Raw genomic sequence first — 18,485 nt, 5'->3', positions numbered from 1 at the left:
TGGACTCAAATTCAATTCCTAATACCCATGTTGGCAAGCACACAACCACCTGTCACTCTAGTTCCAGGAGATCTGACACCCTCTTCTGGCCTCTGTGGGTACCTGTGCATGTGGCATACACACATAGATACATACACATAAATAAAAATAAATATATTTTAAAGGTGCTATTCCTGGGGTTCCAGAAATCACTGGCCTTTGTTTAAGCCCTCCCGATCCTTAAAGATGTGTCTTAGTACTTGTCTAACTGTTACACATTGCGTTGCTGCACCACAGCCTCATATTGTATTCCAGAAACGTGTGCAATCATCACATGTCAATCAAAGAGGCTTAGATCAGCACTGGTGATCACAGGAAACAACCACAGACACTGCCACTTATTAAAGTTTATTGGACAAAGGAATGAGTCTGCAGCAGGAGACACCGAGAAATACAAAGTACAGGTGGGACACTGGGGAGTCACAGTCTGCAATGTGAGGGTAGGCAAGGACGGCAGCAACGCCTCCACATGTGAGTTCACGGTCAAGGGCTCAACCTGTACACTGTTGGTGGAAACCGGACGTACCCACTCGAACTTGGAGGGCCATAGCTTCAGTGATAGGTCTGGAGGAGAGCTGCTAGGCCAGATTCCTGAGAATGCTCCCTGCTTGCTGTTTTTGGTTTCTGCTTGTTCTTCCCCTCTGTCTTTAAATAGCTTTAAAAATTATTTATTTGTTGTATGTACGTGTGTGCACGCGCATGCACGAGTGCATGTATGCATGTGAATGAAGGCACATCTGTGCACATGCCAATGGAGGCCAAAGGCCAACAACAGGTGTCTTTTTCGGTCTCTCTACCTTATTAGAGTTTCTTACTAAACCCGCAGCTTGCTAATTTGGAGAGGTTGGCTGGCCACTGACCTTCCTGGAATCAGCTGTCTCTACTTAACTCGCATGACCTGGGCTACAGACATTCACCCCCATGCCTGGCTTTTATGTAGGTCTTGGGGATATGAACACAGGTCCTCAGGCTTGGGCAGCAGGCAGTCTACTGACTGAGACATCTCCCCAGCCTCTCTTGAATAGTTTTCATTTCTGCCCATCACTGTAGAACATGACCACGTGAACAACTCACTGGGCAAGCAGTCTACTGCACAGGCGGGGCTGCCTTGCTGATGGCCCTCCTTGCAATTGTTAAAGCATCTTATGAGTAGTACTTTGCTTGGCTCTGAGTAGAGAGGAGTGGAGCCTGACCTTTCTGAAAACTTTCAGAACCAACACAACAAATCAGCGACATGGAAGCTTCATGGCCCTTCATGTAGTTGTTACGACGGCTTGAGTCACGTCCCAGAGAGGGGAGCTTGACCCTGGTTCAGTTTCTACTATCTGGAATGGGAAAGCACAACACCATTGTAGGATGTTTGCTCCAAAAAGCAGTCAGATGTCTGCAGACACATGGCTGAACGCTCTCCCTGTCCATCAACTCTGGATGACCTGGCCTGGGCTAATGTTCTTGTTGGCGTGAGTGCCTGAGTGCGGTGCTCCAAAGCACACCGTTGCTCGCTGCCCCTCTCCCCGTTAGCAACTATTCTGAGCACAGTGCAGGGATCCCGTTCCTTCTATTTCTCCCCTTCTCTGCTACAGCCTCCCCATTCCAGTGGATGGGAGCATCTGGGGCCTGACAAAAGAGAAAGCATGCTTCCCTCCCTTGAGGCTCCAAGAAGGGTGCCAAGGGCAGCCCCAGCCTGGCTTGGCCCTCTGTCTACTCAGGGCAGCTGAACCTGCTGCATATATCTGCCTGCCGCCCCAGATACACAGCACAAAGCAAGAGAGCCCTCAGGCATCCGTGCTTTTCACACTCCCTTGGGCTGACAGGTGTTCTGGGATTCCTACCAATGGAATGCTTGGTTCTTTTGCATGTATTTGTATACGGGTACATATGTTCCTGTGTAGAGTGTGCATGCACATGTATGTGTGAGCCTGGAGAGGCCAGAGGTCAACTTTGGGTGTTGTGGCCTCAGGAGTTGCCACCTTGTATTTTGAGATAATGTCGCTGTCTGGGACCTGGGGCTCCCGGATTAGCCTGGCTGGCCAGTGAGTCCCAGGGATCTGGTTGCCTTTGCTTCCCCAGCAATAGGATAACAAGTGTGTCCCGCCACATCCAGCTTTATGTGGGTGCTGGCAATTGAACTCAGATACCAACGGAGCTATCGCCCCAGCCTCGTTTTGTCCTTTTTAAATGTATATTGTATTTCCCATGTAAATCCTACACTCGAGGTGGGGTTTGGGGGAGGGAGACCTCTGAGGTAAAAATAAGCTTATCACAATCATGAGCTATGTACATTTGTAATCTGCAGGGGTGACAAGATATCAAAATCTCATAAAGCTGACGTTACCCTGGCTACCAGGATGGAGCTGGAAACTGGGAAGGGCAGAAGGAAAGCGATGGAGCCTGGGCACTAGGGCTGCTGTAAACAGTAAAAGCATTGGCTACTTGTAAAAGAATTCAGTTACAAAAGGGGCCCCTGTGGAAGGCATGTGAGGGGCCACGCCCACTCTAATCTTTGCATTGGGATATATTTACATTAGGCAGCAAAATGACATCCCTGTACTGATAGAAAGAAGCGAGACGTGGCATCTCGCTCCCCGGAGGCTGTGTGGCACTGCGGGACCTGGGGACACAGCGCTTCCTCTGAGCTGCATTGTTTATAAGGCATTGTCTGGTTTGATTTTGCAGTTGGTATGATGAGAGTCGTGCCGATAAGAAGCTGTTGTGGTTATTTATGACTTTGGGACTGCTTGAAAACTAAGGATGCTCTGAAAAATGTTTTAGAATCTAGGAAGGACCAGCCTGCAAAGCATATTTTACAGTCACAGTGGACACTATAGGGTGGGGTAGGGCTCCATCTGTACAAGACAGACAAATGCCAAGATGCATATTTAAAAAAATTAAAATATTACTCAAATAAAAGTTGACTAAAATGGTGCTTTAAAGTTCGTGCAAATCATTATTTACAATAAATAATGCTCCATTCAGAGCCTGCCTATCAAATAAAAAGAGCTTGAGTATGGTAGAGTCTTGACGAGTTATCCTGGTGTCCGTCTTTCAAGAACCCCAGGACCTTGGCTTCATCCATCTTCTCACCGGAGTGCCTTGAGAGATAACTGCAGAAACATGACAGAATATTATTGAAAAGGGGTCACAACACTCATTGCCCACAAAAGACCTGCCAGGGCTGGGATCACAAATTTTCCTTGTAGGTGAAGTGGCCCTATCATGTACAAGGAGCTGGGGTTTTTTTTGTTTTTGTTTTGTTTTTGCCTCCCCAGCCCCAGGGATTGAGACTGGGAAGAAGTAACGGAGGCCTGAAATGGATGGTATGTGGAGACCTGATTCTGTCTTATGAACATTTATGGAAGCAAGCGTATACAATTCACTTGGCAGGAAGCTCAGGAAAAGCAAACAGCATGAAGAACAGTGTGAAGGCAATAAAAGGAGAGAAAGGGACCAAAGTCCTCAGACTTCCAGCTGGGGCCACTGGACCCATCCACACCAGTACCACTCCCTGGCTCTGTCCACTGTCTCCAGCCCCATGGTTTTCCTCTGTGCTGCTTTGTGTCCTCATGCAGTGAAAAGAAATTAAGATGATTTCCAATGAGACATAAAATAGCTTGACTTTGGGATGCCTAAAGACTACATCCTCTCCTTGACTGAACTGGGGTCTTCTTTACAGACATCATGGCCAATCCATGGCTGGGAACCCTGAGCTAGGAGCCTAAAGATAGAGGTCCAGAAAGATGCAAACTATTATCATGGATGATTTAGGTGTGTGCTTGTCCTGGGGCTGGGGACTAGGTCCTGCCCAAGGGCACACACAGCCTTGCTGGGCTAGGGACTAGGTCCTGCCCGAGGGCACACACAGCCTTGCTGGGCTAGGGACTAGGTCCTGCCCGAGGGCACACACAGCCTTGCTGCATTGATGGAGATGGCAGCCGTTGCTGTTCAGGATTCTACATTACAAAAGCAGTGGAAGCAGTGGGTGGGAACATCCCACAGAGGTCAGATAGTCACCCTGGGTAACTCCTTGACCTTCAGCAACAAGTTTCCCTTTGGGGAAAGAGATGAGCCTGTCTCTCCAGCTTGACCATCAGGCTATTATAAAGGGTCAAATGAGAGAACACAGACAAGCTAACTGAAAAACAGAAAAAGCTTTGTACATGTAGGGACTAGGGGTATGATGATTATTTTCTTTTTCTGATCATAAAAATGATCTCTTCATTTTAGAAAGTATAGGACTGGAGAGAAGGCTCAGAGGGTAAGATCCATGACTGCTCCTCCAGAGGACCCAGGTTCAGGTCCCGGCACCCACATGGTAGCTCTCAGCTTCCCACTCCAGGTGCAAGGCGCCCAGTTACCTCTAGTGCCTGCCTCCACAAATGTGCAAAACCTTCCGCACTACAGTGGCTCTTATAAGGCATTTTATCAGTGCAACAGGAAAAGTGACTAATGTAGACCTAGTCAGTAGTGTCTGACTATCTGAAGGAGAAACAGAAAAATGGAAGGGAGGGAGGGAATCTCCAGAAAGCATTTCAGCCTGAAGGGGAGAGGCTTGCAAGAGTCTGGGGGAGGTGAGAAAATGATGGATGCCGACATCAGTATCTGAACCTCTGTAATCACAAATCGTGAGGAGAGAGTGGGTAGTTTTCTTCCCCGGTGTGTACAAGTTGCTCCATGAGGCCTGTCATGGGAGTATGGGTGGGAAATGGCTGACTGCTGATGTCTCATGAGCTGAAACTAGTTTACAGCTCAAATCTTTCCTGGACATTGTCAAGTCTTGATGCCAGAATTCCAAGACAATTGCAACAGAGTGTCAGAGACACCACAGTCCAGGCAGAGTGGCAGACTGTGGTGCCTCTTTCCACCTGTCAATAATCCTGCATAAATCTGTCCTCTTTCCCTTTTCCCCTCCATGAACTTGTTACCATTACACACGTTTGAACCTGTGATCATCTGACAGTGGTTATATGATCCTTGGGTTACCTGTGTTTAGAAAAGGGGGTGTGCTGGAGAGAGGGCTCAGCAGTCACGATCACCGGCTGCTCTTGAAGAGAGCCTGGGTTCAGTTCCCAGCACCCATATGATGGCTCACAACCACCTGTAACTTCAGTTCCAGGAGGTCAAATGCCCCCTGCTGGCCTCTACAGGAACTGGCATACACATGCGGTGCACATACAGACATGCAGGCAATTACACATACAATAAAGATAAATAGAAAAGGGGGTGAGACCTTCCTGGGGGCAGGGGTTCCGGGCAATCACAGGACTCTAGTACCTTCCCAGCCAGGCCACTTCTTTAACTGTCATATAGTTGCTGAATGACCCAGTTCATCAACATCCAGCCTGCTGTCTGATACACAGAACTTGGAAACAGGTGTAGGCCGGGGCAGGAGAAACAAAGGATTTTTATCTTTTTGTTTGTTTGTTTTTCAAGATAAGATTTCTCTGTGTAAGCCGGGCGGTGGTGGCGCGCGTGCGCGCGCGCGCGCGCGCGCGCCTTTAATTCCAGCACTCGGGAGGCAAAGGCAGGCAGATCTCTGTGAGTTCGAGGCCAGCCTGGGCTACCAAGTGAGTTCCAGGAAAGGCGCAAAGCTACACAGAGAAACCCTGTCTTGAAAAACCAAAAAAAAAAAAAAAAAAAAAAAAAAAAAAAAAGATTTCTCTGTGTAAGAGCCCCAGCTGTCCTGGAATTGACTTTGTAGACCAGGCTGGCCTTGAACTCACAGAGCTCCACCTGCCTCTGCCTCCTGAGTGCTGGGATCAAAGGCATGTGCCACCATTGCCCAGCAACAAAGGATTTTAAAAGAGGAGAGAGATCATATCACTTGCATTGAGAGATGCCACCTCTATCCAGGTTAGAAAACTCACAGTATAAATTATTTTGGCTGAGAACAAGGGCATTCATGTGGTTTTCCCTCCCCGCTTTGACAATTAATTACATGTAGCCAAGGGCACTTAAATTGTGATTAAATTTTGGTCAAAATCAATTATAATATTGATGCAAGAAGAGCCCCAAAGAGCTATCCAGTCTATAGGTGAGCGAGAACACTGAATCCTATGTTTCAGACATTATGGGGTTTTCCCCAGGCTTCTAGAATGATCAGACTCAGGAGGAATGAGACGGCGGGGTCCGAGCGAGTGAAGATCTTTTGTACGAGGCGCCGACTTAAGGAAAGCCCCTTCCACACGGCAGAGTTTGAAGCTGTACGTCTTTCTTTCTGGCCCTTAACAAAGGTACAACAAATGGCCTTCTCCAGGAAGAGGAGTCAGAGGGGAAGCGAAAGCCGTTGAGAAGAAATCCCTGTAGCGCTGTGGCTCTCAACCTTCCTAATGCTTCTACCCTAAATACAGTTCCTCATGCTGTGGTGACCCCCACACCCCCAGCCACAAAGTTATTTTGTTGCTACTTCATAACAGTAATTTTCCTGCTGCTGCTATGAATTTTAATGTAATTATCTGACATGCAGGATATCTGATATGCTATCCCAAAGGGGTCGCGACCCACAGGTTGATAACCACTGTGGCAGAGCCTTCCAGGGAGGTGTTACCTGAGAATTTCTGGTTTTGATGTCATCGGAGCTCTGCCCAGTCGCCTCAGCTTGGAGCCAGGAACCAGGTGTGCGGCCTGAGAGAAACAAGAGCAATCTCACCATCTATTGGCCCAGGGCCTCCGTACCCTGCGGAGACACTTCTGCTAAACCAGCAGAGGATCCCCAGGCAACATGAGCCCAACCTGAAACCTTCCGCCTTCTGGCCCCGGACTGTGTGTTTCCATCCGTCTTCTGTGTCACAGACCATGGGCGCAGGGAACCACAGTAGTGACGTGTGAGGAGGCCTTCCTGACTGGCATGTGCCCAGCCTCCGGGCATACTTCTCCATCTGCCGTTGCGACAAGCCCAGTACTGTGCAGGTATCGTCGGCTGACGTGATTCAGGCTTCCATTCAGTGAAGCCCCCAAAAATATACCTTTATCTCCAAGATGTCCTGGGCTTCAATATTATACAAGTTGCACAGGGTATAATGCCATAGTTAAGAACTGAACGAATGTAGAAGATGATGGGGGAGGGGGACCCAAATGCCTCTTAGCCTGTATGTCCCACACTTAAGTCCAGTTTCTCATGCCAGTGGCACCACAGCAGAAAGTCTGATTTTTTTTTTTTTTTAAAGATGATTTGCTCAAGTTTTAAATACACATCTCTAGGTGTTCTCAAATTTTCCCTTCAGTTGATGGTTCTGAACCTCATCTCCTGGTGTCTTTTTCTCCAAGGTGTTTGGCTGGAAGCCCCTGTCAACTGTTCCTTGTCCTGCCTCTGTCTGGGACTAGGGATTCCACAGCCGCATATCCAAGTGTGCCCTAGAATCTGGGATTCTGAGCTACTTAAACAGCCATGTGGTTACTGAGGACAGTCTCTGACAAATGGTTCTAGGTGCTGGGAGCTTAGGAAGACATTGTGTTTCAGCAAGCAGCTGCTTGAATGTTAACCAAGATGATTTGGGGTGGGGTGAAATTGTACGAAAGAAAAATCTAGGTTTTTAAAAATCCATCAAAAAACATAAACAATTTTCCCTCTTGTGTGGTAGAGTTACCATTTAAAAAACTCTCCAACACTTTTGAAGAGATTGATCAGAGCAAGGAGGCAGAGGAAAATTAGCTTCTCCATGGAAATGGAAAGCAAGCTCCACATCTGGCTGCAAGAAAAACTTCATTGCTGTTGGGAGTGAGTGGCTGGGACATCCTTGGGGGAGTCAGGATGTTTTGAATTGACAGAGCATCTTAGAGGGATTTTCCCTTATGAGATACCACTAGACTCTCTGGGGCTACTCTGTAAACAGTACTTCCCACCTGCTGTTTCTGCACAGATGGGCATTTCGGATTCAGTGGGATGGCAGTGTGCCCACTTCTGCTTCTGTGGTTCATAACATGAAATGTATTTCACTCTTCTTCCCCAACTCATATCCCTGTTGTACTGAGAGCCAACATGCTGCCACCTCCTGACTCACCAACACGGCTATGGATACAAAGGCACTGGGACCATGGGGTTAAAGGTTATCTGTGCTTGGACCAAAAGCCTCTGGTGGCTTCTAGCTTTACTCTTTGTCATGTGTAAACCAATGTGCATTGTTGTCTCTTTCTTTCTTTTCTTTTCTTTTTTTTTTTTTTTGGTTTTTCGAGACAGGGTTTCTCTGTGCAGCTTTGCGCCTTTCCTGGGACTCACTTGGTAGCCCAGGCTGGCCTCGAACTCACAGAGATCCGCCTGGCTCTGCCTCCCGAGTGCTGGGATTAAAGGCGTGTGCCACCACCGCCCGGCAACATTGTTGTCTCTTTCTAAGCACAGCCATACTTTCATATTATGAGGAAAATCTATTTACAGGCAACAGGAGGATGGCCAGGTAGGGCTTGGGCAGGGTGCAGAAAGGGTTTATAGACTTGGATGGCCATGAAGGCAGAATCTGGTAGATGTGCTAACACCAGCCTCAGAGAGCAATTCCCATGAACTGTTACATGTATTTGGGAAAGGTGGCTCCTATGAAGATCAGACCTGTCAGTCATGGGCCAGCACTGGCTAAGTCTTGCAGGAAAGTGAAGAGATAGTACCATGAGGGACAAAGAGCACTCACTGGACGTGGAGTGCAGAACCTGGGCACTATCCTGTTTTTGCAACCAGGTAGGGACATGGACCAGCCATTTTATTTCTATTGCCTTGATTTCTTAGCTGTATATGGAGAAATTGGGCCGGATGGCCTCAAACAGTCTTCTCAAGTGAAAGGCTCTCCACTTTCCCCATTGCTCACCTGGTTTTCCTCACCTTCCCCAGTTGTCACTGGTATAAAAGGGACCAGATCCCCTCAATAGAAGTCAGCCCACTTGGCCCTGAGCTGGGTTGGTCTCCTGGTCCCCATTTCCTCCTGTGCAGGTCCATGGACCAGAATTGGGCTAATCCTATCTACTCTCCCTCTCACTTTCAACTTAAAATTAGTTTTAAAGATCAGACTGCAATACGCATCTATTATAAAAATCTGCACAGAGTAGTAAAGGAAAAGAGTGAAAGCCACACAGCATTTCCCCACATTTCACATTTTTGTGTTCTTCCAGTCGCAAGTCCTCCTTTACTACATAATACATAAATCAATAATACATTTTTTGTAAAATGTTATATGTTCTTTTTTTGTACAGTCTTGCTTGGGCTGTTTTTACTGATATGATAGCATCACCAAATATTCAATATACTGTTTTAGTGATCATAAGAGTTCTAGCATGTGACTATGCTGTAATTAATCTAATCCCATTGCTGGAACTTGGTGCTATTTCCAAAATTTTCACTCTGTAGGTAGTTAGCAATGTATATGTGATGCGATATTTTTTTATTTTTCAATCCGACCATTATTTACAGAGCATGTGGTTGGTCCCATCCTGGGAGGTAGAAGAGACAGAAGACAAAGATGACTGATGCCTTTGATGGGACAACAGAACATGGAGGAGCAGTCTGGGTGCAGGGGAAGGAGGCTGTCGGGAGGAAGGGGTGCCAGGCCACTCTTAACACCACTCTAGATGAGATGTGGTGACATGGAAGTCCAGGAGTGGCCATGATGGAGTATCTGCCATGGCTAAGGGGGCAGGAAGCCCAAGAGGAGAGAACAGGAGAGGCACTCCAGATGGAATGGGGGGAGCCAAGGGGCCAAAGGGAGGTGCAACAATTGCAAAGGCAGAGCAGCATCTTTGTGGTCTCACAGGAGTGAGGCATACCCAGAAATGACAGCATCATGGGACAAGTAATAGACGGCCAGCAGTCAGTTCAGTAAGGCTGTGGGCAACAGCATTATCAAGAGTGGTAAGGGTCGTACCCCATTGTCACCACAAAGGTGGAACTAGATATGGCCAGTGGCCATGTGTTTTTTCTACTGAGTATCACACTCTTGGGACATCCAGTCCTTTGAGTTTAGTAAAATGAACCCCTTGGTTATGTTAAAGTTCTGGCAATGTGTTAAGGAAGTTCTGTAGCTTGTGGAAATAGTTGGATAATTGTATCATGAGTGGCCTCTAAAATTGGAGCAGACAACAGTGAGCCATCATACTGCACTCCCTGGAGTGGCTATGAAATTAAATAAATTAAAAACTGAAGGTAGTGTCAGTGAGGATGTGGAAAAACTGAGACGACAGTGTGCAGTTGGTGAAGATGAAACATGATTGACTGCTATGGAACACAGTATGGTGGTTCCTCAAACAGTTAAAAGCAGAATTTCCTTATGACCTGACATTCTCCTTTGGGATACATATGGAAATCAATTGAAAGTAGAGTCATGAAGAGACCTCTGAACACCCATGTGCTTAGTAGTAAGTAGTATTCTCAATTGCTAAAATATGGAAGCAATTCAAACATCTAACAATGGGCAAATGGATAAATGAAATGTGATGTATGATAGATGCATACACATATGTGTCTACCTGCAAGACTATTGAAGGCCATTCTGACTAACATGGGTGAACCTTGGGACATTCTGCTAAGCGAAATAAGCTAGCAACAAAAATCTAATAGCAGAAGCTCCTTTTCTACACCAGTTATTCACAATGCTCAGACCATAGAGAAAATAAGTCCAGTGGTGGTTGTCAGGGGCTCGGGCAGGAAGAAGCCTGGAGTTATTATCTAATGTGTGGGGTTTGGGTTCTGCAAGGTGAGGCTCATTCTGAAATTTGGTTGCATAACATTGTGATCACACTGAACAGGCCAACAGTTAAACTTGGTTTAGATGGGGTCTTTCATGTTTCATTTTTCTCAGAATTGAAATTTCTTTTAAAAAGGAGAATTGGGGTGTGAGCACAGTGTGAAATCAGCCAATTTCCCACTGAACTGACTGTGATGGACGTGATTAACTGGGAACATGGGAATAAGATGTCATGTGCGCTGTCTCCTCTCCCATCCTCCACCACAGGGTGAGGTACTCACTGGTCTAAATCTTTCTAGTGGGTGAGAACCTCAGCAAGTATTTGCTCACATAACAATGACCTTCCTTCCTGATATAATGACAATAAGCATTTGCGACCCAAGAATTTTTCCTAAAAAATTTTGTTTTTTCCCCCTCACTTGAATACATGTTAGTAAAATAAAACTCAGTTAGTGACATGGCATGTGTGGGAACGTGACAGTCCATCCTAACCTGATAACTTAACTACTTTTGCCTGCCCAGAAATGAACTGCTCTATCCCAGTCAGCAGAGTGCTCAGACTTGAGTAATAATTTACACAGGTCCCTTTGGGTGACTAAAGAAACTTAATATGGATCCAGGCATCCCTTATGGGCCGCTGACCTTTTGCTCTGGAATGCCTGGGAGATCCTTGTGGCCTGCAGGTGAGAGAAGAATAGGACAATGGGCTGGGAGGTATTAACAGCTGCCTTGGCTTCTGTAAAACTTGCTTATCGCTATGGGAAAGGGATGGAATGGTCTTTTTATTACTAGATAGCAGGAAAGTAAGAAACAGCTGAGGGGAGCGAAACAATTTTCTTAACCAGGGGTGGATTCCATGGAGAGTTGTAACGCATTCCTTTCTGGTGGCCGCCTTTGAAACCTACCTTGACCCCCCCTTCCACGTGGCGGCACGCTATTTGGCCCTAAGGCTGCCATCCCTCTGCTAGCAGTAAGAATGAGTTCATTCATCTACATTTGAACTGAGTGTAAGTCTTTGGTTTCTCCCAGTAGATTCGGATGCCACAGCATGGGCATTCATGAATGTAATGTGTAACCATCACCACTAGCTTGATTATTATCAACTATTTGGCTATAGACGTTTACATCCGTGTTTTTATTTGAATTCTTTGGTGTCTAACCAATGAGAAGAATTGATGGGCCATGTTGTAGTTTGGATCTGGAATGTCTCCAAAGGTCCAGATGCTAAAGGCTTTGGGCTTCTATTGGGAGGTGGGGGAGCCATTAAGAGGCAGGGTCTAGGAGGTCTTAAGTCACTGGAGGACTTGCCCTTGAAAGACTGGCACCTGAGCCATACTCTGTCTTTCTTTAAGAATAAGAGCTCACGTCTTCATTCACCTGATACCTGGGCACACTTCACAAGGTGCCTCTGCAGGACAAGACCACAGCTGCCGTTTACTGACATTCGCCAGCTTGAGCCCTGTGCCATCCGAGCCAGGCACATTGGTCCCTCACATGCCATGGAACATTGATGATTGTGAAATACACCTGAACTGTCATACTCTTTCCTGGCCTGCGCGGTTCCCAGCCTGGATGGTTCCTGCCCACATGGAAACGTGCCTTTCTCCTTACGACTTTGAGTCTCTAACTTCTGCCAACATGCCCATGCCCTACCTGGCTCCCTCACTGGCACAACTCCAAACCTCATGCCTGCGGTAACTGAGGTGTTCTGTCAACAGTCATCAGTGCTCTTATGCATTAAGAAAATTTTCACTCCTCTGACCTGCCTAGTTTTATGTCAACTTGACATGAGCTAGAGGCATCAGAGAGGAGGGGACCTTGATTGAGGAAATGCCTCTATAAGATTGAGCTGGAAGCAAGCCTGTAGGGCATTTTCTCCATTAGTGATTGGTGGGAGAGGGACCAGCCCAGTGTGTAGTGCTATTCCTAGACTGGTGGTCCTGGGTGCGATAACAAAGCAGGCTGAGCAAAGTATAAGAACAAGCTAGTAAGGAGTGTCCCTCGATGACCCGAATCAGCTCCTGCCTCCAGGTTCCCACCCTGCCTGAGTTCCTGCCTGGACTTCTTCGATGATGGACAGCTTCCTGGAAGTGTAAATGAAAGAAACCCTTTTTTTTTCCCAAGTTGATTTTGGTCATGGGGTTCCATGACAGCAATAGAAGCCCTAACTAAGACACCCATCCACTTCAGAGTGTGGGGTGAGCCCGGGTACCTGGCTTCTCACTGTGGCCTCTGATGCTCACAGTGTGCCTGCGGCCGCCTGCCAGTTCATGTGCATGCTGCCCAAGAAGGAATGCTAGGCGGACACAACACCCACTTTCACCCACAGCTGGTTTTCACTGTCCGTCAGAACCTTGAGAAGGCTTGGCTTCTGGGGCCTTTACATGTCTCTTTTCTTACTCTTATTCAGAGGGCACACCAGGCCCCTCTGTCTAGAGTGAGGTCTCCCGGCAGCAGAGAGAATTGTACCCATGTGGATGCTGAGATGCCAGCAGCTTCTCTGTATTGGGCACAGCAGACACAGAGCTGAGCCCCATAGTAGGGACTTTGCCAGCCCTCTGCAGGGACAGGTCCACTGAGTCTGCTGCTCCTGGACTCTGGTTTGGGGCCAGCCTTGAACATGTCATTTTCCTTTTGAGTTCACAGACAAGTGACTCTGACCCGGCTTTGGTGGTGGGATAAGGAAGGACACATGCGTAGCTGCTTCTGCCCTCTCCTACCTTCTGCTGTACTGAATGACCCAGCACTGCACAGGAACTGCACAGGACTGCTCAGGAGCTGCAGAATCCCTTTGAGGTCACCTCTCCAACCTTCAAGTTTTCTCTGACCTTCCTGCTGTTTTGGCCCTGAGAGACATCCATTCTTCACCCTCCTTTTGGAGCCTGCCTATACAATGAAATTAGGAGGAAGAGCCCCTGGGCTATGAGGTTCTACTTCATCTGTGCACTGGAGATGACTGGCAGCTTGCAGCAGCTCTGACGTCTGGGTCTCACTCTTGAGTACATGCAGCCTGGCCTCCAGGAGTTTAAAAGGCTGGCCATTGCTCTGTGTCGGCAAGGCTGAGAACCACTGGCCTTTGGACACGTTCCATTTCATGGTTTGCCATAATCTGATGGGGTTCTTTTCCAGTTATTAAATCTAAGAGCTCATGTCCCATTTCTCTGTTTGGGTGTCAAGTCTCCCAGCCAAAGGCCCTGGGGAAGGAAGGATGCACACTGCATCCTAGCAATTCCTAAGGAATGCCAGTGAACTCTGGAGTTCTATAGAAACCTCTAAGTGAACCACTAGGCATTAAGACCAATACGTCTCCTTAGGCTTGTGGAAGTCTGCACAGTACAGTGTCCTTGCTAGGGGACAGTAAAGTGACAGTGCTCTCTGCAGGTGCTTGGTGCTGTGGAGGGTCTTGGTGAAGTGGTACTTACTTCTGGGGACCTTGCTGGGGTATATCTTCTGACATGGTTTGAATTCATCTGGAGGGGGAAAGTCTTCCATGGAGTGGAACGTGAATTTAGACTCGAAGTCATCTGTACATGTGAGAAATACGGGAATTGGAGTTTACTCAGATTATTACTGCTGTGACCCAAGTGTGACTGTGTTCAGAGGCACGCAGGTCATGCTGACTGAATACCCTGTTGGCTGCTCGCCTGCTCTGTGCAAGGGGTTTGGTGGCAGGGTTATTTCTCCAAGCATCTGCCTGCTTTTCAAGTACTCCTGGCTGGACAAGAGGATGCAGCAGAGGCAAAGTGCGGTCATCCTCCATCCACGTGCCTAAGATCCTCCGCCCACCTAAGGGAGCCGCTGAAGGAACAGAAAGAGGCCCCAGTTGGGAGAACAAACCCAACAAAGGACCTGGGATTAGGCTCCAACAAGAGTGCTGCTGAATTCTCCAAGGAAGGCTTTGAGGAGAAGGAGACATGTCAGCTTGGCTGTGTCCAGTGTGAGGCCTAGCTTCCCAAGCAAATGGGTTCTGCCCTGAGGCTCTGGTGAGGAGGGAAGTGGCCCTGGCCCCTTTCTGATCTGATAGTAGCTGAGCACACAGAAGGGATGTGGAGTTTTTGAGGACCCCAAATGGCTTTCTTCCAATCTCCTGTTTTAGTTTTCCTCCTGCCTGGCAAGATGTTCACTTATTCCCTCCCCTTATCCAAGCAGCTCTGGTCTTTTAGGCTTATGGAACTACCCTCCATGGACAGGTTTAATGCTGGATGTCTTCCTTCTATTAGTCTGAGTCACAGGGCTAGAGAGTGGGTCCTAGACCGGTCCAAAAGACATGGAGGGAAAGTCCCTATTACACAGATCCTGAAGGCTAATCTGTGTTCTCTGTTCATTGCTCACTGAGAAACAGATACTGTAGTGACAGCATAGGAAACTGGTCAACTGTCTGCCACAGTTTCGCCTTTAATCTCAGGGTCATGGGTTCGTGCCCCATGTTGGGCGTGACAGTTACCGAAGCCTCAATGGGGGTTGGAACTTCCAGATCAAAGCTGGAATGGTTACCCACTACATCCTGCCCCCTGTGGGTGGGCAGGGGAAACTTTGTCCTGTCTTAGGGGGGCAGGAAGCCTGCTCTGCAAGTGGCGTCCTTACCAATCACGTGCTGGCTTCCATTCCGCAGCTGGCCTCCAGGCTGCTGGCTTTTGCTGGAAAGCTCGGTGGTAGGCGATCTTGCAGGTGGAGCTGGAGGTGGGTTTAGCTTCCCCCCACTGGTTCCTTAACAGAGAAGAGGGCGGCCATTTACACAGAAGTGGGATGGTAGATTTTAACTTTATGTGAGGAGTTCAGTGGTTAGCCCCTGCAATGTTATGTGATAAGTAAGAGGGCAGCAGCTGGAGCCAACCTGGTTGGGACTGAACCACAGTTTGCTTAATTGGCACAAGTCACATACCTTCTTTGTACCTCGGTTTTCTCATCTATACAATGCGAGTAATACCAGTCACATATATTTGTCCATTAATTTCCTCATCCATAGAATGGGAATAATACCAGCAAACATTTTCTGGAGTGGTTGAAAGGATTAAATGGGTTAAAATGCATGATACAGTAAGTGTGCCAACCTTAGCTGCCACTATACTATTAATGATGTGATAAACCTCATGGTCAGATGTTGTAAAATGTTAGTTAAGACCGGGCGGTGGTGGCGCACGCCTTTAATCCCAGCACTCGGGAGGCAGAGCCAGGTGGATCTCTGTGAGTTCAAGGCCAGCCTGGGCTACCAAGTGAGTTCCAGGAAAAGGCGCAAAGCTACACAGAGAAACCCTGTCTCGAAAAACCAAAAAAAAAAAAAAAAAAAAAAAATGTTAGTTAAAGACATGTTATGTTCTTTTATGCTGTGGAATATTTGTTTAATAATGCAAACATGTGTTGCATTCTTTTATGTTGTGCTTGTTTAACTCTGTGAAGCTGTGTTACTTTGCCTGTCCAAAACACCTGATGGATCTAATAAAGAGCTGAACGGCCAATAGCAAGGCAGGAGAGAGAAATAGGCGGGGCTTCCAGGCAGAGGGAATAAATTGGAGAGGAGAAAAGGGGAGGGGTGAGAGATGGAGGAGAAGAGAAGGACACCAGAGGCCAGGCACACAACCAGCCATGGAGTAAGAAGGAAAGAAAGGAATACAGAATAGAGAAAGGAAAAAGCCTAGAGGCAAAAGGTAGATGGGATAATTTAAGTCAAGAAAAGCTGGCTACAAATAAGCCATGCTAAGGTCGGGCATTCACAAGTAAGAATAAGTCTCCATGTAATTATTTGGGAGCTGGGTAGCAGACCCCCAAAGAGTAAAAAATATTCAACAACAACAGTCAGATGACATAGCCCCAGAAAGGGACCCACTGCAGAGCAATAGGAACTGGAAGAGGAATCCTAAAGACAAGGGCCCAGTGAGGTCAGAAAGAGGACCTTCAGAGGGGTGGTTCTGTCCTGGGTTCTTCCCCCACCAGCTCTCTCATGCTACAAACCTTTGTTCTCCTTCCAGCCTGGGGAAAATCTTCTTGCCTGCCGGGGCCCAATTCACACCACTCTCCTTTCTCACGCCTTCCCTGGTCAGGGTGGTGAGGGTCTCTCTCCTTCACAGTGCTTTGCAGCTGCCTCATACAGTGTCTCTAACCCACATCCTGGTGCCTCAGTACAGGCGTCCCACTGCTACCCATGCCCTCAGTGAACCTGTCATGTTCTTGCTGCTTGCAATAACACTGCCCCAGAATTCCCTGTGTTGGTGGATTACAAACAGCCTCTTCTGTCACACACACACACCACACCCCAACTGGACTGAAGCAGGAGTGCCCTCATTCTGTAGATATCTAAAGACACAGAGACAAAGGCTAGACAAGTGCCTGCATTAGCCAGGAGGCTTGAGTCTGGAGCAAGCAGCAGAGTGCCAGGTGAAGTGCACACCAGCTACACCATCCTGCCTCTGGTGTACCCTCAGGGCTCCCAACCCTCCTCAATCCCTGCCTCCTTCCCCCTCCCAGCCTCCTTCCTCAACCCTAGCCTCCTTCCCCTCCCTTCCTGCTTTCCCCTCCATAGGTACCTGAGGGGGCACTAGGGACACACTAGCACCCCCCCAACACACACACACACACACACACACACACACACACACACACACACACACACACACACAAGCCTGCTGAAGGAGGTGGAGGATAAGGCTCTGATGCTTTATTGGATGGGAAGCTGCCCATAAGGGACTAGGAAGTAAGTCATACACCACAAGCCTAGCCATATGCAGGCCTCCATTTAGCAATCTCACGTGAAAGGGGGCATTATTTAGAAAACACCGCTTAACTAGCATCCCTTACACAGGGGTGGATGGTGAACCTAGGATTTGAATTCACTACAGATCCCAAAATACCTTTAAGAAACTTTCTGCACACATGCCTGTATATTTGTATGTAATGTGCAGACATGTGTGGTGTGCATGTGCATGTGGTATATGTGTCTACAGTATGTGATTACATGTATACGTAGTATGTATATGTGTGTGGAGCACGTGTATGCATATATGTGGTACATGGAGTGTGCACATGTACATATATGTGTGTGTGTGTGTGTGTGTGTGTGTGTGTGTGTGTGTGTGTGTGTGGTATGTATTGTACGTGTATATGATGGACCTGGGTGTGTGCATATGTGTATGTGGTATAATGTGTGTATGATGGACTTGCACGTGTGAGTGGGGTGTATACCAGTGTGCTTGTGTAAACAGATGTGTGCTGATGTGTGTTCATCAGCCTGTTCATGTGCTGAGTGTTTCTGCATGCATGTCAGCATGTGTGGGTATGTGGTTACACTGTCTCTGCTGCACATAGCCCGTGGTGCGCATGCTCTCTCCTCCACAATGTACGCTTCATTCACAATCCTCTGCTCTCTGCAAAGGAACTAGTTTTGCTTTGGCTCAGTACGCAAGCCTGTTTTCTTGAGTCCACTGGGGAATCTGCCAGAGTGCAGACTGTGTTCCAGGGGGACCGGCTGTCAGTGCAGCTGGAGGGCAACTGAACCAGAGACCTAGTTCTGGAAACTGGCCGCACCCAACCCGGGGAGGAGGTCCAGAGCCAGGCTGACTGAAGGATAAACACTACTTCTCTAGCTTTCATTGCTGCTAGAGCCAGACCAGTGTCAAGTACCCTACGGACTGTGAGAGACAAAAAACGTCTGCCTGCCACTCTATTTTACAGACAAGAAAGCACAGAGAGGCTAAGTGGTTCCCTCACGACACACAGCTAGCAACCAAGGGGATCAAGGCCAGAATCTCTCTGGCACCTTCTGCGGGATCCGAGACAGGGCTCCCAGCCTCCCTC

At 47.8% G+C, this 18,485-nt stretch overlaps 1 protein-coding gene across 2 annotated transcripts in view; it reads right to left on the bottom strand.

Moving 5' to 3' along the window:
* Positions 1-371: 371 nt before the first annotated feature.
* Wipf3 (WAS/WASL interacting protein family member 3) overlaps positions 372-18,485 on the bottom strand; it is an 82,991-nt gene continuing 64,877 nt past the window's right edge. The window contains exons 6-9 of one of the 2 annotated variants that reach the window (XM_052719723.1): positions 15,282-15,404; positions 14,120-14,221; positions 6,584-6,660; positions 372-3,143 (exon numbers count right to left, since the gene is read on the bottom strand). In XM_052719723.1, the coding sequence (XP_052575683.1) occupies positions 3,120-3,143; positions 6,584-6,660; positions 14,120-14,221; positions 15,282-15,404 (326 nt within the window). In that variant the 3' untranslated portion in view covers positions 372-3,119. The remainder of the gene's footprint in view (positions 3,144-6,583; positions 6,661-14,119; positions 14,222-15,281; positions 15,405-18,485) is intronic. The other variant, XM_052719724.1, reaches the window with a different exon arrangement.

The sequence above is a fragment of the Peromyscus californicus genome, unplaced genomic scaffold (assembly GCF_007827085.1).
Source record: "Peromyscus californicus insignis strain IS unplaced genomic scaffold, ASM782708v3 Scaffold_6__1_contigs__length_162567912, whole genome shotgun sequence".
In the NCBI taxonomy this organism is placed as follows: Eukaryota; Metazoa; Chordata; class Mammalia; order Rodentia; family Cricetidae; genus Peromyscus; species Peromyscus californicus.
This window is presented reverse-complemented; position numbering and strand designations above follow the sequence as displayed.